We start from the raw sequence: 27,785 nt of genomic DNA, 5'->3' as shown, positions 1-27,785 counted from the left end.
TCGTAGCGGAAATGACGTAGCGCCATATGTGGAATTTTGTGACTTCCTCTCCTTGGCCAAATCGCGCGTTCTTTAAGTGTTAGCTAGTAGCCGTTAGCTCGTGTTAGCCAGCAGCTCCTCGCGGCCTTTGGTCTGTCTGGGATCAGTTTAATGTCTGCGCAGCAGCAATGGCTTCAGTTCTGCTTCTCAGACACTTTATCAGGGAGAAACTAGATGCTGCTGCGGAGGAAATCTTCTCCGAGGTGGAGAAAAGCATCCGGCTGCTGGAGATCAGCCTGAGGCTCCAAATAACCCAGAGACCAACAGGTACGAAACACCGAGGGGCGTCAGGCCTGCGCGCCTGTCATGTTAAAGGTTAAAACTGTTGATAAAAAATAAATAAAATCCATGGAGGATGAAGAGGTTTGGGTTTTAATTAGTGACGGTGAGATGAAGCCTCATGAGGCATTGAACTGTTTGGCCAAGTTGCTTCTACGATCCCCACAGTTCATGAGGCTTCATGTGAACATGTCACCACCTACTGGTGGAGGGCAGAACTACAGTTCGTAATAAAATCTGTGATTTTTTTTGCAATTGTTTTTCTTTTTTCCCCCTTTTAAGTTCCCTTGAAATTGTTAATGGTTGGTGTGTATAATAAAATATTTAGTAAGTTTTTTTTAAGTGTAAAATTTCTTAGAACAATCATTTAAGGTGCACAGTTTTTCTGCCATTTTAGTGAAATAAACTCAAGCAGACAGTGAAAGTGTTTGTGCAAATTGGGCAATGATGCACAAAATGAAAGGTGTTAGTCATTTTTATTCAAACATGATAGTTTATCCATGTTTTTTGGTTTTAATCAGGTTGGAAGTTGTGTTCAACCAATCTTTTGGCTGAACCGATCTAATTTACCCAATCTATATTTTTACTCGGGCAAAACAATGCAAATTCGTCTCATCAGCCAAAATAATTAAGTTTAATCGCATCTTTCAAATGACAGAGACAGGTCTGAACCATCAACCTCTGGAGTGAGAGTCTGTCCCTTACAGAGGACGCCAGATGGCTTTTTCTGGTGGTTTGTTCAAATTTTGATCTTTACATTGTTTATTCAAACCAAATTAGCTTTAAGCAACTAGATTGGTTGGAAAAACAACCAATCTATTCTCCCACATCTTGACTGAACACTAAAGCTGTTTAGATGCCTGTCAAAATTCTTGCGCTTCCTGAACCACATACCGAAGCGGTCACATGGTATCACGGTAGCGAGGCCTCGGACGTCTGAATCACGCCTCGACACGCGCTTCGGGGAAACGCCCCATCCACTACTCGACACACGCCTCGAAGCCTCGGCTCATCTCATAACATCACTAGTTTTAATGTTTGCTGTTTTTTTCTGAATACTTTGTCAGTCAGATATTTACTGTAAACACATCAGTTTTATTCATCTTCTCTCTTCCTGTTGGGTTTTATTCTCCTTTATTCTGAAATGGATCAAATAAAAACCCGTTTTGGGTTGAAAATAGTTTTGCTCTGATCATCTGAGGCTTGTTTGTAGCTTTTAACCCTCATTGTTTCTCCCTTTGGACCCAGAACTCCAACAGCTTCATAAGGAGGAGGAGGAGGTTCTGATGGAGCTGGATAGTCCAGAACCGGTCCAGATGAAAGAGGAAGAAACTCATTACCCAGTGGTGGTGGATTTCTGGTCAGAAGCAGAACCTCTGCTAATCAAAGGGAAAGATCAGGAACCACAACCTCCACGGTTTGACCTGGAAGATTCAGAACCTTCACTGATGACAGCGGACCAGCAGGAACCAGAACCTGCCCTGATGACAGCGGACCAGGAGGAACCAGAACCTGCACAGAATAAACAAACAGAACCCCCAAAGGTGGAGGAGGACCCGGCAAACCCAGAACCTCTACAGGTTAAAGAGCAACAACCAGAACCTGCCCTGATGACAGTGGACCAGGAGGAACCAGAACCTGCCCTGATGAAAGCAGACCAGGAGGAACCAGAACCTGCCCTGATGACAGCTGACCAGGAGGAACCAGAACCTGCCCTGATGACAGTGGACCAGGAGGAACCAGAACCTGCCCTGATGACAGCTGACCAGGAGGAACCAGAACCTGCCCTGATGACAGTGGACCAGGAGGAACCAGAAGCTGCCCTGATGACAGCTGACCAGGAGGAACCAGAACCTGCCCTGATGACAGCTGACCAGGAGGAACCAGAACCTGCACAAAACAAACAAACAGAACCCCCAAAGGTGGAGAAGGACCCGGCAAACCCAGAACCTCTACAGGTTAAAGAGCAACAACCAGAACCTGCAGAGATACAGTCTGGTGTGGAAGAGCAACAGCTGAAGGAGAAGATGGAGGAGGAGCGGCGGCGCCGCCTGCTGGACCTCAGCCGGAAACCAGTGGTCAAACTGCACAGAATAGGTGAGTCATCTGGAGGAGCAGCAATAGGAGGGGGAGGGGGGAGTTACAGGCGCTACGGTCTGCAGCGGTGTTGGAGGGGAACCACGGAGACGGCTGCACGCACGCACAGCCATGAGGTTCACAGCCTTCAAGATGGAGGAAATGTTGATTATAATTATCTGAAACATAAGGTTCTAACTAAAACAATCATTATGAATGGATTATGGCACAACTGTCCTTCATACGTCCCTGTTTGTGGAACATTTAGCGTGTCGGTAGAAAAGTCCCCGCCTCAAATACTGGAGATTGAAGCACGGCTGATGTTGATTATTTTAAAATCAGTCTCGACTGTCTCTGTGTGCCGCTGATTCAGGAATCAGGTGTCGGCGTTTCTCATTTCACTAGAATGAGACTACAGACTCGTGTTCTCGCCAAGTGTGTTCATGAGAAGAACATAGGGTGGACTGAAAGAAAAGGTGATCAGGTGATATTTCCTAAACAGAAACAATTCTTAACATCAGGGATGAGAATTGACCCATTTTTTATAAACCAGAGTAACATCAGCTTTAAATAAAAGAGAATTAAAGCAAAGTGTTACCATGAGCTGTGAAATATCAGAGATTTTAGACAGACCATTAACCATTAGCAAACACCAACAGCGCAGAGTGTCGCTGGTTGTTGGACCGGTGTAGGTACCAGATTGACTCGGGGGCCTGCGCCTTTTGAGATGCGTCAGAGCGTCCGCCATCTTAAATGTGGCAAATCTGCAGTTTCTCAGTTACTTAAACAGTATCAGAGGGACTTTAATCTCTGAATATACTTTGTATTCGTAGTATTTTTGTTTTTGTAATATTACAAGTTTATTTTTTGTATCCCTTTAGCTTCATTCTCCTGAATTTATTCTCGTTACAAATGCAGACCGCAGGCTCAATGTAGTTTGTTTGAGTGGCGTTGCCATAATGTCACGTCATCGGGAGGCGCAAGGCCCATGGCGAATTCGGTGACGTCATCGGAAGGCGCAGGGACCATGGAGAATTTCTTCGTAAAATTGTCCGTTTACAAACCGCAATCCCGCTTTCGAATAAAACCTACACCCCGCTATAATTACTTTAGTAAGCTGTCCAGACCAATCAAAATGTTTTGCGCAATTGTGCAAACGTTAAAACAATTATGTATTGTGACGTCATCAAAAGGTGCAGGCCCCCGAGTCAATCTGGCAGCCCGAGTCAATCTGGTACCTACACCGTCCTTAAAACGGCGAGCTGTTTCCCAGTTAGCATCCGCTTCATGGAGACCAAGTGGGATGAAAGTCAGACGGTCCATCAGAGCAACAGAGCCGCTCCTAACGAACCTGATCCTGGAGGATTGATGCTTTATCTGGAAATAAACAATTAGTATCCTTCTTTCCTAAATTAATATATCTCTATTAAATGTGCGAAAAGGAGCAGGAAGAAGTAAAACTTAAGTACTCCTACCCCTTTAATTCTTGTATTTCTTTAATTTACAATATTTATAGTTATGTTGCTATATATATCCAGTCTCCTCTTCTAACTCCAGTTCAGTCAGTGTTTAACACTGAATTCCAACTCAGCCTTTGCCTATGTCTGCATTTGTGATATGTCAATTGCACTCTTTAAGTTGAATTACAGAAATAAAAGAACTTTTTCAGGATTTATTTAATTGTTTTGGTAGTACCTGTGTATATATAAATATTGCTATTTTAGTTCCATGCCTTGCTGCTGCTACACTGTAATTTCCCAGTTTGGGATCAATACAGTACATCTGTCTGTCAAAAGTCTGAGTTGTATGATGTCCGTATGCTTCATTAGTGTGTTGCCTGCACTAAATGGTACACAGCACTCTCAGGTAAAGGGAACAGAATAGAGCAGACGCGACCTCAATGATACATTGATCTGGATGGGTCAGCATCAAAAACATTAGATGGCCACATAAAGGCTGATCAAAAAAGCAGTTTACCTGTACACTGAGCAACACAACTTGGAGAGTGCTGAGCATTGTCTGCAGGTAATACAATGAGACATAAGAACCTCAACCTCACTTTTAAAGAGTGCTGCATTTCTTTTTGAGTTCCCAGAATTAAATGTTGACTTATTCTATATTACTATAGGAAGAGGAGTTTTTGCCACACACCCCATTAAACCAGGGGACTTTGTCTTGGAGTATCGGGGTAAACTGACACAGGAAGAATGCCGGTCAAGACAATACTCAGAGATTGACTTTGAGTATCGGAACAATCGCCTGTGGTAAGCATGAATAGATGGATGTTTTGTTAGATTGGAGAAATTCTGATTTGACCCCGAAACATGGGTTTAATATTTGAATAATGTTTTAAAAGACACATACTCTTAGGTAGGGATGCACGATATAATCGGCCCCCTATCGGTATCGCCTTAAAACTGAATATCGGACATCGGCCACCCCACCGATATTTAACCCGATATTTGATCAGCTTCTGAGTTTCTAAAGTCTAAAAATTAAATACTACTTCTTCTTCCTCAAAAACTTCTTTTTTACAGACTTAAAAAACTTCTAAAGACGGGGGAAAAAATATTGATACATTAAAATATCCCAATATCTTCATATGCTGATATATTGCCATTTAAAATCACCATATCAATCTCTTTTACTAATGAAATATTGCTATATGTCATCGTTATGCTACGAAATCCCCCGAAAATTCACAAAATGTTGCCATATTTTTATATGTTGATATATTGACGCGGTATCGATCTATTTTACTAACAAAATCTCACAAGAATTTGAAAATATTACGAGAGTTTGTAACAGAACGATGAAATTTCACCAGATTTTGAAAGTAAAATAGATCGATACCGCGTTTTAAAAAATCAATTTGATATCAGCATATGAAAATACACTCACCGGCCACTTTATTAGGTACCCCATGCTAGTAACGGGTTGGACCCCCTTTTGCCTTCAGGACTGCCTCAATTCTTGGTGGCATAGATTCAACAAGGTGCTGGAAGCATTCCTCAGGGAGTTTGGTCCATATTGACATGATGGCATCACACAGTTGCCGCAGATTTGTCGGCTGCACATCCATGATGCGAATCTCCCGTTCCACCACATCCCAAAGATGCTCTATTGGATTGAGATCTGGTGACTGTGGAGGCCATTTGAGTACAGTGAACTCATTGTCATGTTCAAGAAACCAGTCTGAGATGATTCCAGCGTTATGACATGGCGCATTATCCTGCTGAAAGTAGCCATCAGAAGTTGGGTACATTGTGGTCATAAAGGGATGGACATGGTCAGCAACAATACTCAGGTAGACTGTGGCGTTGCAACGGTGCTCAATTGGTACCAAGGGGCCCAAAGAGACCAAGAAAATATTCCCCACACCATGACACCACCACCACCAGCCTGAACCGTTGATACAAGGCAGGATGGATCCATGCCTTCATGTTGTAGACGCCAAATTCTGACCCTACCATCCGAATGTCGCAGCAGAAATCGAGACTCATCAGACCAGGCAACGTTTTTCCAATCTTCTATTGTCCAATTTCCATGAGCTTGTGCAAATTGTAGCCTCAGTTTCCTGTTCTTAGCTGAAAGGAGTGGCACCCGCTGTGGTCTTCTGCTGCTGTAGCCCATCTGCCTCAAAGTTCGACGTACTGTGCGTTCAGAGATGCTCTTCTGCCCACCTTGGTTGTAACGGGTGGTTATTTGAGTCACTGTTGCCCTTCTATCAGCTCGAACCAATTTGGCCATTCTCCTCTGACCTCTGGCATCAACAAGGCATTTCCGCCCACAGAACTGCCGCTCACTGGATGTTTTTTTCTTTTTCGGACCATTCTCTGTAAACCCTAGAGATGGTTGTGCGTGAAAATCCCAGTAGATCAGCAGTTTCTGAAATACTCAGACCAGCCCTTCTGGCACCAACAATCATGCCACGTTCAAAGTCACTCAAATCACCTTTCTTCCCCATACTGATGCTCGCTTTGAACTGCAGGAGATTGTCTTGACCATGTCTACATGCCTAAATGCACTGAGTTGCCGCCATGTGATTGGCTGCTTAGAAATTAAGTATTAACGAGCAGTTGGACAGGTGTACCTAATAAAGTGGCCGGTGAGTGTAAATTTGAGTATATTATTTTTCAAAGTGTCAGAAATGGATAACAAAACTGCTATTTTCAATGACTACTTATTTTTGTCCAGCTTTAACATCGGTATCGATATCGGTTATCGGCTACATGAGTTTTAAATATCGGCCAAAATCCCAATATCGTGCATCCCTACTCTTAGGAATTTCTTTTGAAAATGCATCTTTCAATAAAACTTTAAACTACAACAATTTTTCTTATGCTTTTCAGCCTGGGTGCATCTGAAGAAAATGGATCTCTCGGACGACTAGTCAAAGACAACCACAAAAATCCAAATGGTGTCATGATGAAAATCATAGTTGACGACAAGCCACACTTGTGCCTTTTTTCTGTTAAGAAAATAGGAATAGGAGATGAAATTTATTATGACTCTGGTAAAGCAAAATGGCCTTGGCGTACTGAGGTGAGTTGGTTAGATTAGGTGTAGATTTCTTGATTTTTTTATTTTTTACAAAAAACAAATGTTGTATTTCTCTGATATTATCGATGTTTCAAATATTACTCTGGACTATGACAATGTAAATGTGTTGAGTCTTTGATCTTTGATGTGATTTAAGATGAGTTCTTTCTGTGATCCAGGTGAAAAAAAGCCAAGCTCCTGCAGCAGCAGAAGAAAAGCTATTGAGTGGTAAAGACCAGGTAATGTAACATTACCGTGATGTAACATTTCTAATTTTACACTGTCTAAACGGGATGATGATCACAGCTTTTTTGTCATTTCATGTTTTGTTGCTTTGGCCAATCTTTTTAATGCCATACTTACTACATTTTTGTTTATTTTCAGATATTAACTGTCCAAGGATTTTCGCTGGTTGATTATCCAGATAGTGATGAACCAGATGTGATGAACAAACCTCCTCCTCCACACCTGGATGTTGCGCATCGCCAGAATGATATTGGGTCGGATGTTTCAGATCATTTGTACGATGTGATTTCAGAACATTCGTATGCTGTGAGAGAAACTTGTGATGAGGCTTTTCCAAGCAACCATTCCAACAATCAATCAAATGATGAACTTGTTCCACCACTGAGACACACAAAAAGCATTCTGGTAAGGCCCAAAAACATATTTTGATACTTATTTTTTTTTAATACTTATTTTCATATATGTATATATAAAAAAAAGTGTGTGTATATGTGTGTGTGACCATTCTCAGTCACATGACTCTGTTCGGTTACGCAGCCATGCTGGGTGGCAGTAAGCTGGTCTGGAGTGACCGTTTACTTGTTGTGAGGCGCTTCATTAATGATGGTTCTAGATGTCTGATATTACGCGTCTTCAATTACACCTATGTCTTAGCCTGCAGCGGCACTTGGTAAGATGTTTGAAAAGATTGTTTTATGCCGCAACAGCCACAATCCTGCAGGTTTTCCACGTCTCCCTTCTCCAACACACACCTGACTCAAATTCATCAGCCGTTTCTCAATTCCTAGTTTGCGTTCTGCGTACTCGTGTATTTGTGAGTACACACTTGTGGGTACGTACTAGAAGTCTGCACTTATGGACTTCACGAGCACGGACTCCGCCTACTTGACGTATTGAGACTAGGGCTGCAACTAACGATTATTTTAAAAATCGATGAATCGGACGATTATTTTTCCGATTAATCGATGAATCGGACAAAAAATATTTTTTATATTAACCTCTTTATTCCAAAATAAACATTTTAGACAGAATAAACAAGCACACAAGTACAGGTTGCTCATTAACTGTACTGGTGCAATATGAAAAATAAATGTTTGTGTTAAAACTACGCAAACTTACATGAGAAATGTAGCTGTACATCCACAAAATATAGGCTACTTTGTTTCATAAAGCGCAAAAATAGACATTTTTGTTTTTTAAAGCCTCTAAGGGGTTCAAACAATAGGCCCCCCCATTTCAACAAATGAGTTTTTTTAGACTAGAAGAGTTCTGCCTTTTAAGACAGGAAAGTATAGCAGTTAAAGTTGCTACTTGAGAAAATACTGAACCATAGAGATAAAAATAGCCCTGTGATTCAAATTATAAATTGTATTTGGAATAAAAATGAGAGAACTAGGGGTGCTAAAAAACACATCCTCCAAAGACAGATGTTTACATGGGAATGTGGCAGATAATTAATTGACATATTACTGATCTTGCTGGATTTTATTCTACTTTACTTCCATAAATTGCAGGATCTTCTTTACTTTATCTTTGCCAGAAGATTGAAACTTTAAAAGCCTTGCCCTCATAATTTGCAATTTAATTTATTTATAAAGTAAACGCTGCTTAAGCTAATTCAAATGAAATTAAAAGTAAAATAAGTAGCCAACCTTATCACTGTCTGTAACCTACTAACAAGCTAAGGAAAGCATCAGATGAGCTACCTGAGAAACTAACGTAACGTTTCCCCACTTTAAAACCAAACAAACATGGTGGTTCCGTGCCATGTTAATTTGTTTTGACAAAAGTTGCATGTTACGACTTTTTTCACTTTACAAAGCGCAGGCTATTTTAATTATTGTGATCAATTTGCGCCGTCAATCCCGGCGCATGCGCGCTTCATTTGCAGTCTGGACGCTGAGGGTAAACATCCTGCGGCTCTGACTGCAGCGCTGAGAGGGATTCCTGCGGGAGAACGGGGTTGGGGTGGGGGAGACGCCCCACGGCAGAGTAGGAACGATGCATGCTTTCACGTAAGAGTCTCCAAAAGCCGCCAGTGACACCGTAAAAAGTCGCCAGATTTGTTGCTAGTCGCTTTTTTAAAAAATGAGGGGTCTGAAAAGTCGCTGAGTTGGCAACACTGCGCCCTGCAGCGCTGGCTCGCTCTGCCGTATTTTTTTTTTCTTCCGCCGTTTCAGTCAAGTGAATGTGATGACGGCCGCCGCGGATGACGCATTAATCGTGCGACACAACTAATCGATGATAAAATTCGCTGCGAACGCTTTTAAAAATTGATTTTTATCGATTTTATTGATTCGTTGTTGCAGCCCTAATTGAGACAATGCAAACTTCTGACATCACCACCACCAGTGTGCATCAAGTGACTTCTCAATTAATGTAAACGTCTTTGGCGAGTGTGGACATTTTGAGTCCAGGCTGAGTTTAAGGATTCACCCTCTCCAAAACGAAAAAGACCAGTGGTAAGATGCATACAGCTAACAGCAGAGGGGGAAATGTCCAGTTCAACATATAGGAATAGCCGTGCTAGTACAAATTCCAGCCGCCATGACTCAACTAGCAAATGTTGCTAAAGAAGAAGTGCCCCAACCTGGACGCGAGCGTGGGGAACTATTTAAATCTTAGAGGAAAATATCAGTTATTGACCCTCGCAAAAATAGACTTTCATTTGAATTTGAATTTTTGCAAGTACAGCCATATAATAAGCGGGATAATGTATGGAACGCAAGTCATTATCTGGAAATACTGACTGACAGGCCGAATTCAGACCCCGACACGAACCATACATAATAAAGACATTACAAGTTTTTAAAATATGTTACACACTTGTTTAGACAGAATTGGGGGGCCTGGACATAAAGGTAGGTGAACAGTTGTAAGAATAAGGGAAGTGTGTCTGTCTTACTCTATCACCATGAATATGTGATGGTGTAACGATTACACGAAGGTTAGGTACACATTCAAAAAATATCAAAAACAGTATTGTTTGTCCAGAATCTTAATAGTACCCTGGTATCATTAAGATTGGGAACCGGTACCAAACTATACCGGGCAGTTTAGACACTGGGTCCAGTAGGTAGATGAACGGGTTAATATTGTAATATAATCATTAGTTTTCAGAGGTGTCTTGTTTACCTGACAACCTCTGAATTGTCTCACTATCAATTAAAAATGCAGCAATCATCACACAGCAAAATCATATCTCCATGTCTCCCTTTGTGCAGATGGATAGAGTACAAGATTTTACCCACAGTCTCTATGATTCCAGTAGTGACAGTGCAGAGAGACCTCTATGTTTAGGCCTGAAAGGGATTCACAGAGGCTGAGAAGGTCGTGAAAGTGTCTGTTGCTCTTGCTAGTGAGCCTGATGGATGATTCTTCTAGTCTGTAAATTTACTTGTACAGTAATACTCTATACATATATTCTTCATTTAGTATGCCAAGCCTGTTCAGAATACTCAGGTTTTTGATATTTAATGTTACAAAAATAGCTATTGATGTGTGTGTGTGTGTGTTTGTTATTAAAAATTCAGATGGATCCCATGGAATCGGAGGACTCAAAGTTGGGTAGCGAAGAGGAGTATATTCCACATCCTATGGACAAAAGTACAGAAAGTGATTGCAGTATGGAACTAACTGTTGAAAATGAAAAAAAGAACAAAGTTGCATCATTCAGACAGAGCAAGTCTAAGCCTAGTGAGAGTGGAAGCAAGACCTCCAGAGAGAGTGGAAGCAAGACCTCCAGACAGACCAAGTCTAAACCTAGTGAGAGTGGAAGTGAATCCTCCAGAGAGAGTGGAAGTGAATCCTCTACTAAGAGCCAATTTGATGTTAGCCAGAGCAGATGTTTGGAAAGAAATTGTGATCCTATACAAAGATTGCCAAATAGTAGGGTTTATGGAAATGAAAAGGAAATGCCCCTGGAAGAAGAGCAATCTATCATTGTCAGTCCAACTTTAAAGAAGGATGATGGATCCAGAAGTTATAAAAAGAAACACTTCTGCTTTTATTGCAGGAAGATTGTCCAGAAAATGTCAAGACACCTTAGGCGCAAACACATAGATGAAGTGGATGTTGCGAAAGCATTCAGTTTTCCAAAACACTCAAAGGAAAGAAAACGACAATTGGGCTATATACGAAATAAGGGAAACTTCGAGCATAACAGTGATGTTTTGGAAACACGAAAAGGAAAACTCATCCCATGGAGACAACCAGAAAAAAAATCAGACGGGCACAAGTTTGCACATTGCGTTTCCTGCTATGGGTTGTTCTCAAGAAGAGCAATGTGGCGGCATTTCAAGGTCTGCAGCTTTAAACCAGAAAGTAGTAAACCAGGTAGAACTAGAGTTCAAGCACTGTGTGCGTTTGCTGAAACTGCTCCAAAAGAATATACAGATGCGTATTGGAAATTCTTGAGTGTAATGAATCAGGACCAGATTGCATTCGCTATCAAAGGAGACAGCTGCATCCTCAATTACGGGTTCAGATTGTTCAAAAAGAATGAGAAAATAGTCAGTCAACACTCATACATACGCCAGAAACTAAGAGAACTTGGCAGGCTTTTATTGGAAGCTAAGAAAGCCACACATGTGAAGACCATTCAAGAACTCATAAAACCTGAACAGTACACCCAGGTTGTCAAAGCTGCGAAGATCCTATCTGGATTCAGTGAGGAAACTGGCAAGTACCAACGTCCCTCTCTTTTACGCAAGGTAGGACACAGCCTACATTCATTGGCCATGTTTATAAAGTCTGAAGGACTGAAAAAGAAAGATAAAGAAACCATCCAAAATGCTGAAGAGTTTGTGCAGTTACACCAAAAGAGCTGGAGGTTTGATACAGGCCAGGCATTGACCCAGCTTAACCAGGCCAAATGGAATGCACCGCAACTCTTGTCTCTCACACAAGATATCCAAAAGCTACATTGCTATCTAGATGAAAAACAGCAGCAACATCTCAAAGATCTACAAGAACATCCTTCATCCACAAATTGGAAAGAACTTGCAAAAGTAACGCTCACCCAAGTTATGCTTTTTAATCGACGGAGAGCAGGGGAAGTGTCTCGAATGCGCTTGTCTGCATACTTATCAAAGGACACAGAAGAAGAACAGGGAGACGTAAACTTGGCCCTCACAGCGCTAGAGCAGAAGCTCTGCAGGCATTTTATGCGCATAGCAATTGTTGGAAAAAGAGGAAGAAAGGTACCCGTTCTTCTAACCCCATTAATGAGAGAGTCTATTGATGCCCTTACTAAGACCAGAGAAGAATGTGGGGTACTGAAGGACAATGTATATCTGTTTGCTTTGCCACAATCTGACCATTACCTCAGGGCTTGCGACTGCATGAGGCAATTTGTCAGTGAATGTGCTGACATAAAAAATCCTCAAGCACTAACATCAATAAAACTGAGGAAACATATCGCTACCCTGTCTACGGTTCTCAACCTCAAAACCACTGAGCTTGACCTGCTGGCAGACCTTCTTGGTCATAACATTGCTGTTCACAGGAAACATTACAGGCTCCCACAAAGCACCCTCCAATTAGCCAAAGTTAGCAAAGTCCTCCTGGCAATGGAAAGAGGACGCCTTGGAGATTACAAAGGGAAGAGCCTCGATGAAATACAAGTCGACGTGAATGGTAATTAACATATTTTTGAAGGCACAATATATACAACATTTAAGTGTTCGAAACTGTGCACTTGCCTGAGTGCTCTGGGATACAGTACACAGTGCACACTGTGCACTAAGTCTGAAGTGCAGACCGTGGCTAAACAAACAAACGAAGCACTGCACTTACTGGAAGTGACAAGCTGGCATTGACCGCCAAAACGAATAACAATTACGTGTGCTAACTCTAATAAGCTGGTATAACTGCCGTCATCAGGCAGAAAGATATACGTTTGGTAGCATGCCACAGTATACATTAACAATTATATCTGAGTAATTGCATGAACCTTACTTATCTACAGTAGTACAGCCTCTGCTGCTGCTGGTGGTCGCTACCTCCCCATTCTCTGCCATTATTCAGCTCCAAAAACGTAGAAAATACCGCCTCTTTTGATATGCCAGCAAGATGCCGTCTGTTTTGTGCGAGTACTGTGCTTCGTTCTGCACTTCACTTTTTTTTTTACCATTATTAGGGCAGCATCTGGGATCTTTTCAGTGCACTGAATTTTAGCTGCAACCGCACTTACACTGAAAAGTAGCACACAACATAGTGCAAGTGTGCAGTTTCGGACATGGCCATTGTCTTCAGCATTCAGAAAATAACTATTCACTGTGTAAAACATAGGGGTGTAATAGTGACTGGATGAGAAAATGATACTACTGTTGTATACTCTTGCAGATGGCCCATAGTTTCAGTTTTCCAAACTCAATATTTTATCAATTATCATTTTAGAGACTGTTCAAATGGAGGAACCTTCAGAAGAGGACATTGAAGGTATGTGCATGATGATCTTAAATTGATTCTAAATTATCCATTGTTGGTCATGAATATTAATGAGCTTTGCATTTGATTGCTCTGAAAGTCTTCACGTTTCCTGATTGACCATCTCCTGACATCTCCAAGAATAAATGTGTTTCAGGCTTACATTACTTGGAGGCACTACTCTTGGGAGTGTAGGTGTGGTTCAGAAAAGATGGGATTGAAATCTATTCTGTCTGTGGATAGACTGTTTTGTAAAAGTACAGCAACTATATAAATGGTATAATTATATAAAGGCTGCACAATCAGCACAGGCAAACACAACCCCAGTTTTAACACTGAACACTGGGTCAGTAATGCCTGACATTACAACAAATGGCATAGATAGATGAGACTTTATTAATCCCAGAGAAATACACCAGCCACATCAGCACAGAGGCGCACACAGAAAAAGGTACAGAAATTTGGAAATGTAAATAAATGGTAAAAGCAGAGTGAAGATATGTACAAAAAGAAATTTTAGAGAAATATTTACAGTCAGAAATTAAGTGAAAAATTTAATAGAGATTCAATAATATTAAAATGGGCTCACAATGAAGTATAATGCAGCACCTGTTACTAGGGATGGGCGATACCCATTTTTTATATTTCGATACGATACCGATGCTTTGTTGTACTTTTTCTTCGATGCCGATACTTTTCCTCCTTAACGGAAACCCATACAATGAAGCACTACATTGGAAATTTTATTGCAACTGGCAATAAAAATACAACTCATAAATACGTTTTTTTTATTCAAAAGTTACAACAAAAAGAAACAATGAATATATGAAATCAAAATAAGTTACCGTATTTTCACGACCATAAGGCGCACCGTAGTAAAAGGGCGCAGTCTCAGTTATGTGTCCCATTTCTGTATTTAACACACACATAAGGCGCACCGGACTATAGGGCGCGTTTTTTATATACAGGTACATGTCCTCTACTACCTTTAAATACCTCTACTGCGTATTTAAAAATACAGCAGGGGCAAAACTGAGTATGACTGTGCTTTATTCATGTATTTATTACAAAGTATTAATCAAACCTGGGTGCTGGCCGTGAGACAGACACATCGCAGATGACAGAGCGCTGTGATCACTCCTAAATTAACTTAAAATCCTGAAACCTGCCGACAGAATATGTTCGCTTTTATTACCGGTATCCTGGTGCCTGCAGCTAAAATTATTTAGATGAAAAACACCTGCCAGCCACCGCGTGAACCCGGAGGCTGCCCAGCCTAGAGGCTGCTGTTGAAGGGGTTCCTACTGTCGGCGCACCGCTGGTATGTGGGGGTCTGAGCGCCTCCGACAGAAATAGATAATCTGGATGAACTGACTGCAATTATTAAGTTTTCTGGTGGACTTTCTCACTTAAAAACATATTAAAACTACTTTATTCCCACTGATCACAGCAAATATAGCTGCAAGATTTAGATTATTTAGATGAAAAAACACCTGCCAGCCACCGCGGTGAAGAGGAGGAGACGCGCCCAGAGGCTGCTGTTGAATTAAGTTTTCAGGTAGAAAAATAGAGCGGGAGCAAAACTGAGTATGATTGTGCTTTATTCATGTATTTATTACAAAGTATTAATCAAACCCATCAAAGTCATCATCCTCTGTTTCTGAATTAAACAGCTGCACTAAATCAGACATGCCAGTTTCCCCTTCTTCGCTGTCAGAGTCACTTTCCGTGCAGCGCGGCTCCTCAGAAATAATGCCGGCTTTTGCGAAAGCTTGAACAACAGAGCCAGCAGACACGTTAGTCCAAGCATCTACAATCCATCCGCTAACGGTGGCGTAACTTGCCCGGCGCTGCCTTCCACTTATCCTGAAACTGTGGTCTCAGTCTGTCATCCATCGCTCCCACGCCGCTCGCAGCCTTGCTTTGAACGGCCGCTTCACACCGATGTCGAGCGGTGGAAGTTCCTTTGTCAGACCCCCCGGGATAACGGCGAGCACAGCGTTCATTTGATTCACCTTTTTTTTCACATCGGCTGTGAGATGGGCACGCAGCGATGGTGATGCGTGGAAAAAACCACCTGGTCTCCTCACATAGGCTACACCTCCCTGCTTAAACGCTCCCGACGCGCTGCGCCTGCTGCTCAAAACGCGCTGCGAGACCTTTTGCTGCGCCTATACGCACGTCAGCCATTGACTTTGCATGTAAACTCGCTGCTTCTGCTGCACCTGCTGGGTCCGGTTCACACCGATGTCCAGCGGTTGAACAGCGAGCACAGCGTTAATTTGTTTCACCATGTTTTTCACATCAGCGATGGTGATAAGTGGAAAAAAAAACACCTGGTCTCCTTACATTCAGCCACTCTTTCATCATCTCCTCAATGAGGTGGTCTCAAAAGTCGCAGTTACAACACACATAGGGCGCACCGCACCAAGGCCGCACCGCACATTTTGAGGGAAAAAAAAGACGTTTAAGTGCGCCTTATAGTCGTGAAAATACGGTAATTTTCTTTTTTAATAAAAACAGTGGAGTACAAAAAAAAATGTAATTATTACCATACTTAACTAAAAAAAATTCACAGTCCCAAAGCATTCAAACAGTAAACTGCTGATAGTTAACAGTAACTATGTACAACTCCACTACTTCCTGAACTTTAGCCAGCTCCTTTGTCTCTTGTCTTTCATTACTGGACAAACTGATTAATCCAGGTGTGTCTGACCATTGTGTTTGTGATTACTGAGGTCAGACACAGCTGGATTAATCAGTTTGTCCAGTAATGAAAGACAGGAGGCGAAGGAGCTGAAGTTCAGGAAGTAGTGGAGTTGTACATAAAGCCCATTACTAATACAGCAGCAGTATCATTAGCAGCATAAATATCAACAACAAAAAAGCAAAGATAATTATCACAACATTATCTTCAATAACAAGGTGCAAGTATTATCCAGGATGTCATGTAGCATCTGATCTGATTCCAAACAGTAACTAACTGCTAACATGAACAGCAGCAGTATTATTTTCAAAATCATCATCAGCAAAAATAAAGAAAATGATCACAACAGTATCTTCTCTAACAAAGGTGGAGTTAGGATGGCATTTAGCATACAAACAGTAACTACTAACCTTAGCAGCATCCATCAGTATCATATTCAAGATCAAAGAGACACATTCTTATTGCTATTAAAATGTTATTTTTAATCCTTGGCTTTTACTTTACTTTTGTGTTTTATTGTTTCTATGTAAAGCTTCCTTGGCTGCCATGAAAGTTCATAGTTTCCTACTGCATGTGTTGTATACACTTAAAAATGTTCTGAATGTGTTCTTATTGTGTTTTTTCATTTTATTTTTTTAAAAACTTGTTCTGTAAATAGTTCCTTTACTATGATCAATCCATATCAATTTCAGACTAAAAACGATGTACCAATTTAAGCCCCATCCAGCTCTGCTTGAACCAAGCCCACTTCACGTTTAGACCCCACCCACTTCGCGTATAGATGCAGATAATTTAGATGGTTGAACAGACACAGATAGTGGTGAACTTGCTCATCCCTAGTCATTACCTTATTTATACATTAGACTCCCAAAAAACAAAACGTATTGCTTGGAAACAGAGCATGCACATGTACGTATGCACGTGCCCGTGCACATGTGCGTGTGGTAAGGATGGTACCACCTCAATTTGAGCAAGGAAAAACCCTGGCACCTCTAGCGTTCAAGTCGCTATTGCACTACGCGGCACGTTGCCTTGCGTCAACGCGAGCGACCTACGTGCCGTAGATACGCTGGGAACGCGTGGGCGCCATGATGCGGACGCGTCGCCAACAGCAAGTATATTCCTGCCCTTAGATGTTATGGCTGGCTAATCAGAGTCTCTGTGGAAAGTCCTGGTGTTGTCCATACAGAAGTTCACATAGTCTTTGATGCAGTTTAAGATAGGGATGCACGATATTGGGATTTTGGCCGATATCCGATATGCCGATATTTTAAAACTCATGTAGCCGATAACCGATATCGATACCGATGTTAAAGCTGGACAAAAATAAGTAGTCATTGAAAATAGCAGTTTTGTTATCCATTTTCTGACACTTTGAAAAATAATATACTCAAATATATTTTCATATGCTGATATCAAATTGATTTTTAAAAACGCGGTATCGATCTATTTTACTTTCAGAATCTCGTGAAATTTCATCGTTCTGTTACAAACTCTCGTGATATTTAACAAATTCTTGTGAGATTTTGTTAGTAAAATAGATCGATACCGCGTCAATATATCAACATATAAAAATATGGCAAAATTTCGTGAATTTTCGGGGGATTTCGTAGCATAATGATTAGGGCTGAACGATTTTGGAAAATAATCTAATTGCGATTTTTTACTTTGATATTGCGATTTAATGCGATTTTTCTATCCTGGTTTAATTTCTCATGTCTTTTTAAACATATACAAACAAATCTGTTTCATAATAATCAGATTTATTTAAAGCACAGATTACAATAATAAACGAAACAAATCTGTGTGCGTTTACCTTATTAACATCTTCTCATGTTTCATGAAACGCGATATATAAACATATAGACTCCACTCCTTAAACATTGTCAGATTTTAACAGGACAGTCTAAAAATAAATAAACAAAATAAGAAACGAAATAAATCACTGATCTCCAGTCAGTGGCATCAAACATACTAAAGTGCAGCATAGTATACCGAATGAATTACTTCTTTCAACCTGTAAACATTTTAATAGGTCAATCAAACTCTCAAATAAACAGAAAATAAATTAGTGTATGACCTTTTTAAATCCTAAGAAACGTTTTGAACAATCATATAAATTATATATTCACTCAGTAAGAGCAGCAAACAACTATTGTAAAGTGCAAAAAACATATGGCACTGTAAGCCACAAAGATTTGTCTCTGTATTTTTTTTTAGAAGCTCACAGATTTTTTGCCAGGAAAATCAGCATGTCAACTTTTGCTGGTTTCAAAGAGGAGCGAGTGCAAGTCACTATATTCCCTCCAGCACTGAAAAGACGCTCTGAAGGAGCACTTGTGGCTGGGACACAAAGATACTTGCGGGCCATGTTGCACAGTTGTGGAAAGTTAATCCTGTGCATCTTCCACCAGGCCAAGGGGTCTTCCTCTCCATCGATGGTAGGAGTCATGAGGTAGCTGTTTATCTCTGCCTCAACAACATCTTCGGGTTGCATGCAAGAAACAGAAGAGCCCACAGCAGTCTTGAAGAAACTCCCAAGAGACTTCTTGCCCTTTTCAACAGAGGGCTGTGCATTTTTAGGCATCGTTGTGGTTTCAGTACGACTTCTCTTCTCCTGTCAGATAACAAAAAAAATACAGTAATTAGTGTTGAGGTTAAATTATAACTAGAAAGATATATTGTGTTTATAGAATCATAAATGTGATAATTACCAACCTGGTTATATGCACGCCTTGCTGGTTGCATAATTTCAGTTTTGAGTCGGGTCTTAATGGTGGGAATGTTGTCTGCAGCGATGTACTTGGTTTTGAACCTTGGGTCTAGAAAGGATGCAACATCCAAAAGCTCCTGGATGCTGGGGTTACTGTACTTATCGGTGAGGTAAGCCAGGGCCTTGGTCTTAATTGACCTTGTCAGGTCAGTGTCCTCTTGGTTTTCAGCCAGGACTGATGTGGACAGAAGGTGAAGAACTGGTTTTAAGTAAGAGATGCTGACGTACTCCTCTCCAGAGAGAGCATCCGTAAACTCCTGGAGAGGATGCAGTGCCTTGTGAATGGACTCCAACACCTCAATATCCTGCCAGGTTGGGATCAGGGAGCGTGCATATCGGTCACCTGACAACACCTGAGTGATGGCTTTGAGCTGCTCTAGCACCCTGGCAATCATCATTTCTTTGGATCCCCATCTTGTAGGGCATTCAGTGATGAGGGAGTGCTCAGGAAGTTTGAGTTCCCTTTGAGCTTCAGCCATTGCTGCCTTCTTCTTCCAGCTGTGGGAGAAGTGCCCCACCAGCTTCTTGCACAGCCCTATTGCTCTGGACACTCTGTCATCTTTAAGTGCATGTCCTGCAACATAAAATTAGATTATTAGATTATATTATTATGCTGCAAAATTTGCAGCATAATGCAGTGCAAATCTACACTTCATTTCTTAATAAATAATATTAAGTACATTTATATCTCGTAATTTGTTACCTTTTTTTTTTTTTTTATCAATGTCTATATCAAGTCTTGCAAGTTATACAGTTAATTCATTACAACAATACCTCCAAATTGGTATTGAATATCAGCCAATATGCAGAGCACAGGTACTGGATCATAAAATGAATGGATTGGTGCATCTCTAGTGAAAAAGGATATTAACTTTCACATTCTTTTACTCAACCCCTTACATTACACACACATTCTCTCTCTGCGCATTCACAATCACACACACACACCCACACAGAGATATCCTCTCTCTGCGCATTCACAATCACACACACACACCCACACAGAGATATCCTCTCTCTGCGCATTCACAATCACACACACACACCCACACAGAGATATCCTCTCTTTGCGCATTCACAATCACACACACACACCCACACAGAGATATCCTCTCTCTGCGCATTCACAATCACACACACACACCCACACAGAGATATCCTCTCTCTGCGCATTCACAATCACACACACACACCCACACAGAGATATCCTCTCTCTGCGCATTCACAATCACACACACACACCCACACAGAGATATTCTCTCTCTGCGCATTCACAATCACACACACACACACACCCACAGATATTCTCTCTCTGCGCATTCACAATCACACACTCTCATGCTGAGATATGTTACGTACCGATGGCAAGATGTAATCGGTGCCCAAAACACTGCAGTCTGGTCCATTCATTTAGTTGTGCTGCCAACACCATGTTTGATGCGTTGTCCGTCGTTATGCAGATGTGATTTTCTTCCGGTAAATTCCAGCTAGCCAGTCCCTCTCTCAAGCCAGCAGCAATGTTTTCCCCTGTGTGGTCGTCCGGGAAGTAGGAAGCTTGAAGGCAGCGAGCTTTAAGATTTAAGTCCTCGTCAATATAATGCACTGTTAGACTCTGGTACGGCTGCGCTGTTTGGCTTGACCACAAATCTGTAGTTGTTGCAAAAAACTCCACTGTTTTCAGCTCCGCAGCAACTCTGTCTCTGCATTTTTTGTATAGCTCAGGTATTGCGACTTGGTTAAAATATGTGTGCGAGGGCATTGAATACCGCTTATCCAACGTGTGTACCAAAGCCGTAAACCCAGGCTTGGTCACTATACTGACGGATATCATGTCTTTCGCTATAAACTCCGTAATTGCCCGAGTTATTTCAACGTGCCGTTTCGCATTATGTTCATAGGGAGTAACACTTTCAAACAGTTCGGTCAGTGATCCCTGTCGGGTGGTACTTTGCTTAACTGACGCTGAGGCACTGGTAGTTGCCATTCTAGCCATGCAGCTATCATACATAGCCTTGTGGTGTTTTTTCAAATGCTGATAGAGGTTCGTCGTGTTACCTCGTGAGGTAGCAACCATAGCAAGGCATGTCCGGCACAACACCTGAGTTTGCGCAGCGTCTTCTTTCTTAAACCCAAAAAAATTCCACACCAATGACGTGCCGCTCCTCTTTGGTACCAGACCTTCAGTTGTGTCGGTGTTTGTGCATTCTGACGCCATTGTTCAGCAAGTTAGTCGCAGACGACATCAGCTTTCCCTCTGTGTTGTTTGGCTAGCGCGTCACCGTCACGTGACCATCACGTGACCGTCAAATCGCGTCCATTGCGGTTAGAAAATCGCGTTTTATCATATCGCGATATTATTGCAAATGCAATTAATCGTTCAGCCCTAATAATGATGACATATAGCAATATTTCATTAGTTAAAGGGATTGATATGGTGTTTTTAAATGGCAATATATCAGCATATGAAGATATTGGGATATTTTAATGTATCAATATTTTTTCCCTCGTCTTTGGAAGTTTTTAAGTCTTTAAAAAATAAGTTTTTGAGGAAGAAGAAGAAGTAGTATTTATTATTTATTTTTTTTAGACTTTAGAAACCCAAAAGCTGATCAAATATCGGGTTAAATATCGGTGGGGTGGCCGATGTCCGATATTCAGTTTTAAGGCCGATACCGATAGGGGGCCGAATATATCGTGCATCCCTAGTTTAAGACTATCGATGCCATCTCCACGGGAGCTGCATGCCCCAGTTGTCTGGAGACAGTCCTCAGTCTCTCATTAACCTCCTCAGTCCACACCTTCACTTTCCACATCTGTGGTGGAACTTCCTCAGCCTTGGTGTATGTTGGGGGAGCAGAAGAACGATCTTATCAATTATGAGGCTACAAATCTTACCGGATATCCAAAAATCACCCACTCACATTTGTTATATCTATTTCTATTCTGTTTCATACACTACATGTATATATGCTTTTTTTTCTTTTTCTCCTTTCAGTGAGAATGTGCTTAGGTTTCTTATCTGTTTGTATATAAGAAATGAAAGTAGGAAAAGTGGAGGAAGCGCTGTTATAGCTTGGTGCTGCTCACACAGTGCCATCTTAAAAAGAAAAAAAAAACTAACTTAAATATGAGCTTTTAGATTAGCATCAACCCACTTGCTGCTTATTGTATAGGTTGCTGCAATCTCTTGGCGGGGGACTATAATGATGATCAGTGATAGTATTTTTATTGTTTCCTGTTTTTAAATGTAAAGAACTTTGGGTTTGCTTGTAATCGATTGTGCTATATGAATAAAATTGGCATTGACTAGCTGTGCCCCTGGTGTGCCCGGGCAGCGGTTAACATGACAACTAATATTTCACCCTCTAGTCACTTGAAGAGAATTTAGGACGATAGACGGGGTGAAATGAACCAAAATTTCCCTTTTGATACACACATTCCATAAACAAATAATTTTACAAAATAACACAATCACTGTACTGACAGCTATTAGAGCTTTTGTGTATTGCATTCTTAAATGAAGCTATTTCTCTGTCTAGATGTCAGTATGCCAGGAGAGGAGGGGTCACAAGATGAGGTCAGCATGTCATCCCTGGAACAATGTACCTCCACATCACAAGTCCAAAACTGGAGTGTCTCTGCAAAAAAGAGAGGTAAGCTTTGGGGGCTTGCATTGTCTTTGGGGCTAAAACCGCTCATTTATGAGACGTAAAATAAATGTGATCGTCCACACGAATGCATGAAAACGCTGCAAAATGTATGCCAGGCCTGTAAGTGGCGCTGTGGTGCCAAAGCAAAAATAGGCGACGAAATGTTGGGCATGCGCACTAATATTTATACATGGTTGCCCTGTGGGTCCATTTTCGTGGTTCAGTCAAATTGAGGTGATGAACTATGTGGTCGATATTGCTCTGTTCTTCCTGGAGATATTCCAGAAGAAGAAGATTCTGTTGTAAGCCCGACAGCAGGGTGAGTAGCATGAGCAGCAACCATTCAACACAGTACGGCGCCATTGTTGTTGTGATACTGTGTCGCGCATGCGTGTTTAGAGGCGACGCATGCGTGTAAGAAAAAAAATCCGGTTAGAGGTTAAAGATGGAAACGCGAAAACGGCGTTTCATAATCTTCCCACTCTGAAGGCTGAATAAAAAAAAGATCGTTTACAGACCCCCGAAACGCCGGCTTCGTGTGGATGAGAGGCTGGTTTGGTGAAAAATTTGTGCGTTTAGGCCAGGGTTTGACTTCGTGTGGACGGGGCCTTAATATTTGTTAATTTTTTCTCCTTTACTGTACCGAGAAAAAACCAAACTGTGATCTGTGTACTGAGGTACATGCCAAACCGTGATTTTTGTGTACCGTTACAACCCTACAAGAAAGAGAAAAATTGCTTTTAGATGACAGAACATAACAGTTAGTGCTTAATTGTTGCGTGGAAAATTATACTGGAAAACTCTGTGAATACAGAATTTTTTTTTGTGTTACTTGTAACTTGTTACGGGTATGACATATTTTATCTATCAAACAGTATTGCTATTTTAAGTGACTAAAATTTTCTTCACAAAAGAAAACCTACAATATTTTGTGTTTTTTGCCTACATAGGAAAGCAAACTGCTGTGAAAAGAAGCTGGACCCCAGACGAGTGTGCTGCAGTGAACACACATTTGAAGAGATTTATCATAAGAGGTCAAGTTCCTGGTAAAGAAGAGTGTCAGCGCTGTATTGATGCAGAACCTCAAGCTCTCAGAAACAGGGACTGGAAAGCAGTTAAATACTACATTAAAAATCGCATTACAGCCCTGAGAAGAAAGGTGTAGTGTGACAGCACCTAATGGAACTGAGGTAAAACCGAAGCATTTGAGGTAGGATCTTAAAATGTTTAATCCTTTGTTGTGTTCTGTTGTAGAGGTTTGCTCGGGTTTTGTTACTGTCCCGTGGCCTACAAATATACACATTTCACAATTCTTATTTTATCTTATTTTTAATTTATTTTTATTACGGGCGCAGGAAATGTTATTTCAAAGGATTTTTCATTTGTTTAAATATCTCTGTATGATGCCTTTTAAATTTGAGTTTTCACTGGAAAAAAAAACTTAACATGACATTAAGGATGCAGTCCTAAAAAGCATGTAATTTCAGTGTTTGTACAACAAAAACTGTTTGGTTTAGATATAAGTTCAGGCTGAGGCTGTTGTTGCCGCATAGCGGCATGGAAAACCCTACTGCATATTTTTGGATTAATCTGTTTGGAAAGGGACTCAGTTTGACAACTGTGGCATAAACTGTTAATGCCAACAATAAAAGTGGTCTTTTCATTTTTGTCAGAAAATTGTATGTGTAGCGTGCTTCTTTTTATGTCTCAAGGCAAATGGAAGGTTTTACATAAACAGTTGAGCTTGAAAGTTTACATCCCCTCCTGTTAAAGAAAAGGCTAAATTCACAATAGTGATTCAAATAAGTAGAAACTGAAAATGGTAAAAAAAAAAATAAAGATTATGAAATTATAATTTTATTTTATTTGAATATTGATTTTGAATTTTGTTTGAAAAATAACTTTAAAAAGTGTCCCAGAGAAATTTAAAGGTTGGAGGGTTGCAGAATGAAAGTATAACATTTAAAAAAAAAAATTATTTTTAGCTTGACAATAATTATAAAAATATTTAGGGGTTTGACAATGGCATTATGTTTACATCTATAAGCCATTGTTGGTTGCCAAATATGATCTCTGTGTGGCAATAGTATGTTTGGCACGGTTGGCAAGCTAGCACAGGGGGAAACAGGGAAGACTGTGAGTCAAGCAGCTGCTTCAGAGTCCTGGAGGTGTTCCTGAAGAGGAGTGACCTGACAGATTTAGGTTAAGACGACCCAGATAAACGTTTTCTAAGCCATCAAAAACATGGAAATGGTGACTTTTCTCCTGGATCGGAAAGCTAGCTTGTTTGCTAACGTGGCTAATGTTAGCTGTGAGTTATAAACTCCTCCGCGTTACTTGTAGGACATGCTGCAGGCTGGTGGTCACTTGCGTATCAGCAGCGAGCCTGGGATCCCAGCGGCTGGAGTTGTTTTTCGGCCGTTGCAACTACAACTTAGACACACGTGATCTTGCTGTTCTGCCCGTGTTCCATATTCAACCTTTAAGCAGCTTGTTCATTAACAGTGGACCAACATACCTGTCAACAGGTGTCATCTGATTGACCATTACAGAAAACACCCGATTGCAGTGATTACCTCAAATGGTCAGACTGTATGGCAGAACTGTGCATCATTACAAAAATAACTATTTTAGTCCAAAATGCAGAAACTGGGATTAATAATCAAGGCTGGTCTCAGCATCTGCTAATGGCGACCTTGGGCCCCATAAACACATCAAAACTTGATATGTATGTGTGTATGCGAGTGGACCCCACAAGTTGGCAATGCTAGGAACGGGACCCCACAAGTCGCCAAATGCCTTTTTGGATAAAACTTTAGAAATTTATTGAACTGAAGTGATTTTAAGGATTGGGATTTTTTTTTAAATCCTTGTTTTTACAGCAGTGTAGGACCACTGGAAAGGGTGGATCCCATAAAGCACCAAAAAACTGGAGGACCCCACAAAGGGCAAAAACCAGAAGGTGTGTGTGTGGGGGGGGGGGGGATTTGAGTGTTTGGGTGGGTGTGGGGGTGTGTGTGTGTGTGTGTGTGTGTGGGGGAAGTGTCTTTAATAACCCTGCAAAGTTCCTGAAAATGCTGAATTCGGCTGCACCTCCTCTATGCAAAGTGTCATCAAAAAATATGTGTATATATATATATATATATATATATATATACTGTATATATATATAGTGCTTGGATGGAAAAATCTGTTCCAACATCCCCAGAACCAGTCAATAGTTGTCATATCTGGAAAAATATACAGGAAACTCCTGGAAAACTCCTCTTATATGTGTTATATCAAATAAAGTACTGAGTTTGCAATTCCATCTAAAATATTGATTGCAGCTGTAGGTGAAGTAAAGTCAGGTTTTCTTATTGCTTCATGCATAAAATGTATGGTTACCCACGCCCAAAATACACTATATTGCCAAAAGTATTTGCTCACCCATCCAAATTATTGGAATCAGGTGTTCCAATCACTTCCATGGCCACAGGTGTATAAATTCAAGCACCTAGGCATGCAGACTGTTTTTACAAACATTTGTGAAAGAATGGGTCGCTCTCAGGAGCTCAGTGAATTCCAGCGTGGAACTGTGATAGGATGCCACCTGTGCAACAAATCCAGTCGTGAAATTTCCTCGCTCCTAAATATTCCACAGTCAACTGTCAGCTGTATTATAAGAAAATGGAAGTGTTTGGGAACGACAGCAACTCAGCCACGAAGTGGTAGGCCACGTAAACTGACGGAGCGGGGTCAGCGGATGCTGACGCGCATAGTGCGAAGAGGTCGCCAACTTTCTGCAGAGTCAATCACTACAGACCTCCAAACTTCATGTGGCCTTCAGATTAGCTCAAGAACAGTGCGCAGAGAGCTTCATGGAATGGGTTTCCATGGTCGAGCAGCTGCATCCAAGCCATACATCACCAAGTGCAATGCAAAGCGTCGGATGCGGTGGTGTAAAGCACGCCGCCACTGGACTCTAGAGCAGTGGAGACGCGTTCTCTGGAGTGACGAATCGCGCTTCTCCATCTGGCAATCTGATGGACGGGTCTGGGTTTGGCGGTTGCCAGGAGAACGGTACTTGTCTGACTGCATTGTGCCAAGTGTAAAGTTTGGTGGAGGGGGGATTATGGTGTGGGGTTGTTTTTCAGGAGCTGGGCTTGGCCCCTTAGTTCCAGTGAAAGGAACTCTGAATGCTTCAGCATACCAAGACATTTTGGACAATTCCATGCTCCCAACTTTGTGGGAACAGTTTGGAGCTGGCCCCTTCCTCTTCCAACATGACTGTGCACCAGTGCACAAAGCAAGGTCCATAAAGACATGGATGACAGAGTCTGGTGTGGATGAACTTGACTGGCCTGCACAGAGTCCTGACCTCAACCCGATAGAACACCTTTGGGATGAATTAGAGCGGAGACTGAGAGCCAGGCCTTCTCGTCCAACATCAGTGTGCGACCTCACAAATGCGCTTCTGGAAGAATGGTCAAAAATTCCCATAAACACACTCCTAAACCTTGTGGACAGCCTTCCCAGAAGAGTTGAAGCTGTTCTAGCTGCAAAGGGTGGACCGACGTCATATTGAACCCTATGGATTAGGAACGGGATGTCACTTAAGCTCATATGTGAGTCAAGGCAGGTGAGCAAATACTTTTGGCAATATAGTGTATATAGCATCCCCCAAATATATAGCCTCTATAATGCTAGCTTTAAATCAGCTTGCAGTTTAAAATAGTGAAGTTTTAGATCCTGGGCCTGATATTGAATTACCATAAGCACCATTAACTCAATACGTCTTAATTAATATTGCTTATATCTAAAGATATCATTTACTTTAAACATTTGCGCTGAAAATGTTGTAATTTCTCCAAAGCTGCATTTTGTTGATGCTTGTTGTCCCTTTAATATCCTGCTAATTAAAACTGGCTAACCTATTTATCATAACCTAGTCCATTCTATAACATAGTAAAAAGTCATCCTTTTTATTCCTTTATTTAAGATTAGCTCACCCCCTGATGATATGGAGAATATTTAGCAGACCGTTTCAACCTGTTGATAAAGT

The 27,785-nt window shown here is 41.2% G+C and overlaps 1 protein-coding gene across 6 annotated transcripts; it reads left to right on the top strand.

Annotated features, from left to right (window-relative positions):
- Positions 1–32: 32 nt before the first annotated feature.
- On the top strand, positions 33–24,418 carry LOC119787925. 6 transcript variants are annotated; one of them, XM_038292031.1, is made up of 12 exons: positions 33–306; positions 1,567–1,817; positions 1,944–1,979; positions 2,196–2,415; positions 4,523–4,658; positions 6,747–6,939; positions 7,116–7,175; positions 7,321–7,587; positions 10,716–12,819; positions 13,582–13,623; positions 22,631–22,744; positions 23,692–24,418. In XM_038292031.1, exons 1-12 carry the CDS (start codon positions 168–170, stop codon positions 23,904–23,906), a joined length of 3,777 nt encoding a protein of 1,258 aa, XP_038147959.1. In that variant the 5' UTR covers positions 33–167; the 3' UTR covers positions 23,907–24,418. The 6 variants fall into 6 exon arrangements, with proteins under 6 accessions (XP_038147959.1, XP_038147939.1, XP_038147934.1 ...); XM_038292011.1 differs by lacking the exon at positions 1,944–1,979 and having other exon boundaries at positions 1,980–2,415; XM_038292006.1 differs by having other exon boundaries at positions 1,944–2,415.
- The last annotated feature ends 3,367 nt before the right edge of the window (positions 24,419–27,785 follow it).

The sequence above is a fragment of the Cyprinodon tularosa genome, unplaced genomic scaffold, assembly GCF_016077235.1.
Source record: "Cyprinodon tularosa strain WSP-4 unplaced genomic scaffold, ASM1607723v1 ctg1084, whole genome shotgun sequence".
NCBI classification, from domain to species: Eukaryota; Metazoa; Chordata; class Actinopteri; order Cyprinodontiformes; family Cyprinodontidae; genus Cyprinodon; species Cyprinodon tularosa.
Note: the sequence above shows the minus strand (reverse complement) of the source record. Positions and strands in the feature narration are given on the sequence as shown.